The sequence below is a fragment of the Lissotriton vulgaris genome, chromosome 2_1 (assembly GCF_964263255.1).
Source record: "Lissotriton vulgaris chromosome 2_1, aLisVul1.2, whole genome shotgun sequence".
In the NCBI taxonomy this organism is placed as follows: domain Eukaryota; kingdom Metazoa; phylum Chordata; class Amphibia; order Caudata; family Salamandridae; genus Lissotriton; species Lissotriton vulgaris.
Window position 1 is genome coordinate 756,792,747 of NC_141687.1, and position 6,000 is coordinate 756,798,746.

General features: G+C 37.1%; 1 protein-coding gene across 4 annotated transcripts in view; it reads left to right on the forward strand.

Annotated features, from left to right (window-relative positions):
• GTF2H1 (general transcription factor IIH subunit 1) overlaps positions 1-5,608 on the forward strand; it is a 488,969-nt gene extending 483,361 nt beyond the window's left edge. For all 4 annotated transcript variants that reach the window (XM_086956061.1, XM_086956063.1, XM_086956064.1 and 1 more), the window contains exon 15: positions 673-5,608. In XM_086956061.1, coding sequence (XP_086812187.1) covers positions 673-759 — 87 coding nt within the window. In that variant the 3' untranslated portion in view covers positions 760-5,608. The remainder of the gene's footprint in view (positions 1-672) is intronic.
• The last annotated feature ends 392 nt before the right edge of the window (positions 5,609-6,000 follow it).

The following is a 6,000-nucleotide window of genomic DNA, read 5'->3' on the forward strand; positions in this document are numbered from 1 at the left end:
GTCCCTTTCATTTCTTTGCTTCTCCTCTTTTTATTTTCATTTTACGGTATACTACAGCTGTCCATACAGTGCTAATGAGTCATTTGCTTACCTTCCAATTCAGTCGATAATCCTAGAAGTTCATTATTGTCCATGTCATCCTAGAACATTAACCCTTTCCATGCGGCCGCGATTCCCCTGGTATGCTGTAAACAGCACGAACAGGGGCGGGCCGTGACGAACCCCAGCCGTCATCAGCACACGCGCACGCACCATAGAGCATGACGGCTGGGGTTCGTAATCAGCATGGAAGGGGTTAAAACAAGGATACAATATGTTCAATGCTTTTGAAAGATGGCCAAGTGCTACTATGTTTAATTGTATCTGTTTATGCAAACATATCGTAGCCATGCTTAGGTGATTTGATATTTTAATTAAGTTTAACTTTCTTTTCTTTTAATGTATCATGTTTATATTGAGTTCGTTGTGCGTACCGTATGGTGGTTGTGTAAAATGGGGAATGCAAGGAGTCGGTGAATGGGTGTACGAGCACAAGGTTGTGAGACTCCATTTTAGATGACTAAACAATTATATAATCAAAGAGGTTCTCACAAGTCAGTCAGACGCTGGCATTGACAATTTTGGTGTTTTCATTTTAGCTATTGACTGCTCGATGTTTTATGTGTTTTTCAGCTGACTAATCATTTAGAAGAAATGCTGCAGACCGCCTACAACAAATTCCAGTTTTGGCAGTCTAAACGTATGCTGAAAAAAACGTGAAGCTTGGTGAGGCAGAACGAAACGTGTTAAGCTGCGGGAAGAAATGTCAGACGGTGCCGACGCTGCCGCGAAACCTGCATCGAGGACTTAAGAATCGTGCGTGGAATCTTGAGAGAACAATATTTTTTAAAGGGGCGATGGTTAAACTTGAAAACTCTGCAGATATCTTAAGAACCAAAATGGAAAGGCCGAGAGGCAAAAAATGGACACTGTTTAATGCAGTTACTCAGGAACTGCTTTTAACTTGCATAAAAGCTGCTCACGGAAAGACTTGGAGCTTGAAAGTTCTCAGATCTGGGTGTTATTTTTCGTTTCTGGTCTCGTTTTTATAGATATGACACAGGGTGTGTGTATTTACGTGTGTGTGTGTGTGTGTGTGTAGATATTTACACATATATATATACATACGCACATTAATGGAACATTTCCTTCATCGGATCTTCCTGTTTTATTGGATCCTGTTTCTACCAGTTGTATCGATGAGGTTAAAAATATTTTTAACAAATGTTACTGATTCACTGATCTGTAGAAAGGCAAACCTCTGCTATATGCTTCCCAAAGATGTGCACAAACAAAACACATTACACTGGAATAGGCATCCAGTCAAGGTTCTTTGTTTGGTCTCAAGCAATCGAGTAAACACTTGTTCCTGTTGACTTTCCCCTCAGTATTTCTCTAGGGGAGTTGGAGAGACATGGGCAAAAGCAGGTTATGCAAGAGATATTGAAATTCTGCGGTATGCTTGCTGTCGATGATTTTTTTCATAAAAAGGCATCAACAGCTCTTAAAAACGGTGGGTGTGTATTACAATGTTTTTATTGTCTTACAAGTGGACATTAAAAATAAACACACTTCTTCACCCCGCCTACGTAAACAAACCTATTCTCTTCTGATAACATTTGCGTATTTCCGGTTTCTCCTTATGACTGTTATATTCTTGGCGACTCGATAATCATTGTAGGAAACAGGGGAAAGAATATGAATTCAAACAGAAATTTTGAGTTTGTGCCGTACTTTGATCTTTATAGGCTCTGTTTTCTGTTAAGCTAGCCTAACAGCCTTTTAAAAAAATTAATAAATCTAAAAACAGTAAAGAAGAAAAACCTTTTTGTAGGCAGTTTATTTTATTCTATATTTTGTATGTATGGTGTAATACTGATCATAGTCATTGAACCACTGGCAAAATCTATGCATACTTTAACACAACTTGGTCTGTGGTTCGAAGTCAGTGTTCAATGCCAACAGTTCTTTATTATCCAAACATCGCCCAGAAATTAACTACTACAGTGCCCTGTAATTCATATAAAGAGTAACCACTTCTCATTCTACTCTTCAAACAGTCACCATCTTTCCCATTATGGCAGTACTCATTGCCACATTTCTGTGCTTACACTTTCATTCCGATTAACCAAGATAAGCAGTTTGCCTTTGGAGTCCAGATATCTCTCTTCAGTTCTCAATATTGTACATTGGCTTGCACAGTGTCCATCCTTATTACGAGAGTAAACAGTGAATTACAGGGCATGTCTATAATTGGTGACTCTTTAAAATGGTCAGATATATATTTTCTAAATGATAAACTAGTAGGTTCCAAACCATAACTCTTTTGTATAATAAAAGTGCAGGACTGCAATTCAAGTTACATTTCCTTTACTTGATATGGAGGAGTGTAGTTGTTCTGAGGAATGTTTTGACTTAGTAACATAAATTCTTTGCGCCTTGTTTTTTAAAGAGCCATCCTTCTGCAGTGGTGCATGAGCAGCAATGCAGTTTTCCATCTTAAAAAAATAAGAACATATCCAGTTCATAGTTAATTTTGCTGCTATTATTATTCCGAAAAATCACATTGGGCATCTTACACAATCCAATGTAGTAACCTTAGTTCAAACGACTGAAAAGTAATCGAACCCGAAAATGTACGTTATGTTACTGTTAACAAATGTATCCGTTTGCCGATTTAAGCACTTACATGTTTATCCTGCTGCTATTATTATTCAGTTCTTTTCTTATTCATTCTGATGTGTTATTATTCATAACTTAAACATAGAGATTTAAGTGCTATGTCCCAGTGTGTCATGGTTTCCTTACAGACTGATGTAAATATATTTGAGCAGTACCAGTAAATTATCATGCACGTTAGATACTTGAATTTTGAACATCCGATCTTGTACTCCTTTCGGACACATTATAGTGTCTTCTATAAATCATCTAAGATGCAAATGCATTATAGCAAATGCTTGAGCTTTAGAATGGTTGGCCTGTGGCAGTTGTCTGCTGCCAGTAGGTGGGCTTGGATTTGTTTGAGGTTATACTTTTAATTTCTGCTTTATTAATAGTGATATCAACCAGTGTGGAAATTTACAGCAGATGCATTTGGATCTTTATAGCAATAAATGTGTTGTTAAGACAGCGTGTTAGTCTTGTGAGGTATTTTTGAATGCCTGAGACACGTAACTGGTTTCCAATCATTTCAAATTGTGTGTCATATAAAGAATTCCTGCTTTGTAGCGTTTCCTAGGTTTTGAGAATTTCCGTCCCCAAAAATTGTACCTCGCCAAAACTGTTTGCTGGATTACTTTTTTTTTATGGTTGGACCGCACATTTATCCTTAACTGACTTTTAGTCACACAGTGGTCCAAATACTCCAAACTCATGGTATGCTTTAATAAAAAGAAATCGGTATCACCCTTTTCGGCGCTGGTTTAACCAGTAGTACACTCATGGAAAACTAAACTCGACACACTCATCTAGCCATTCCTACTCCAAATCATTTTATGATGTATGAAAGGCACCTATCCCTCTTCAGCCTGTTTTTGGATCCAAACATAATTGGCTAGGGCTCAGTTAACTTGTGTGATTTCAAAAACATACCTTGTAAAGCATACGCTTCATATATGTCACAGAGAATCATGGCCCAAGCCTGTTACAGGCATGTAAAAAGCTGTTGATGTGAAGACTTCTTCTATGATGAATAAGTGCACAATGGACTTTGCCAAAGGACAAGCTTTAGGATTTGTTTTCGCAGAAGGTGCTTAGTTTGAAAGCACAGCAGGCTGGAGTCAGTTGGAACATGGAATCAACTTCTTATGTATATTGTCCTCTACTGTATGAGAGCACATTAATAGGCTTGAGTCAATATGAAAACACGTTTAGGGTAGCATACACCTTCCTCAAGATATTGACATTGTTTGCCTAAATGTATTTCACCTGGTCTGTTTTCAGCAATCGTTTCCTTACAATTACTAGCTTGCTGCAACCATTTAAAATCATAACGAGGACCTGAAAAGATTTTTCATCTTGAAAATTCCGACTTTTAGCACATGTGAGGCCAATGACTATAGGATATATTTACTGATCTATAAATTCATAACTTACTTTTGTGATGCCCTTTGCTCAGTGCACTCATTTTCACCTTAACCCACAAGCAGTCATTATTTATTGTATGTATGTACTTGTTTACTAGAAGTGTGTGCCACATAGGTAATTTCCATGACCCTCAGCACTTTTATCCTATTTGGAACTTCTTCCACATTCTTTCAGAATCTGGTAATTTTTCTTTGGCTTGAAAGCACTTTGTACGCGGCCTTGCCCCATTGAAAGCAAGCTTATAATAGTGGTTTTAACCACTGAAACCACTTCCAGTATTCTTCCATAGGATTCAAAGCAAGCTGTTGTGATTATGTCTTGAAAGTCATCATTTTAAGAGAGCCATTTCATGAAGGCATTCCTCTGTTGTCTTTCACTTTGGAGTTTAGTTCTAGCCCTGCTTCAACCAATGGAAAGTTTACTGCATTACACTTAGCATATTCTTCTTCCGCACTGTCTGTAAGTGCTTACACCATTAAGATAAATGCCCTAACTGATATCTGGATTGTTTACTGTCTATCAATCTGAAACTTGATGTGGTTCTGAGATGTGCAAAAAGAAACACTAGCTTATGCTGGAAAGTTCTTTAGTCATTTTTGTTTTCTTTTTTAGTTCCCTATGCCCAAGCAAATAAAGGTATTTCAGGACCAATCTATCCAATGGTCTCTCTTGAACAGAAACCGCAACAATACATGTCCACTGGGGAACTCATGGGGTCTACAGAAAATCTCCAAATAGATGTCTTATGTGAACAATCTTTTTATGGGCATGGCATCAAGCAAATAATAGTCCCAGTGAGTCATGAATTCGACAAAATTTCAAGTTTATGACGAAATACGTATAACCTAAAAACAATTGTGTTGCTTTTAAATGTATTTTTATAATTCTATGAAGGCCACTCATTTGAGAAAAATTGTATGCTTGTTACAACGTTATCAACCACAATTCAATTTCAGATAACAGTTCAGTACTTCATGGCGTAATAAAATACTTTAAGGAGTTTGCCCTATACATATTTTATTATTAAGATGATTGCTATGTTTTTAGTCTTTTGAAAAGCACATCTTATTTTGGCGTGGTGTTCAGTGAAGTCATTGACATTACCTGGGCTGCTAAGTATTTGTGATCTGTTAAATATGTACTTGCAACTAAGATTTAAAGTGCCATGCTATCAAGAAAGGTATTTTGCATTTAGGGTTTGTTTTGTTTGGCTGCTACTGCACATTTTATTTACATGGTCAGAAATCCTGATGATGCTGTCTAAACATGTTCATCTTTTTGTATTTCCCTAAACTAATACGGTCTTGAAACCTACTTTATTGATTAGTTCCTTTGAATTTTTATACGTTGGGGCTTACTTTCCTACTTTACCTTCTCTACTAAGAGGAAATCTTCTTTATAAATGTTTGTATTTTTAAATAAAATGCTTAAATCCTATCTAGTGTTATCCAATATTTGTAGAATAAACGTGTCCCAATCTGCATAGTGTTTGGAGGCTGGTGAATAATTTGTTGAGTATTGTTATCTTTAGGAATCAGATGCAGGATTTCCACAGGTGATCATACGACATGATTGTGATAGGGCATTTTAAATATGATTTTTTATTTATAAAGCTCTCGCATCATCCCAGAGGGGCCATCCCGGCACTCGAACCAAACAAGGAAGCTCTGAAGATAAATGCTCCTTAAAGGGGTTACATCCAAGTTTTCAAATATGTACAAAACACAAAAAGATCCTTCTTAAGATGTATAGCTAGAGAAAGAGAAGTCCAATGAATTTCGATTAAGTGGCTGAAAGAGCGGCCTAATTTGGGTGCCGCAAATCAGGGCTTGGTGGGAAGAACACAACACTCTACTAGGTTTGTAGGCCACCTTT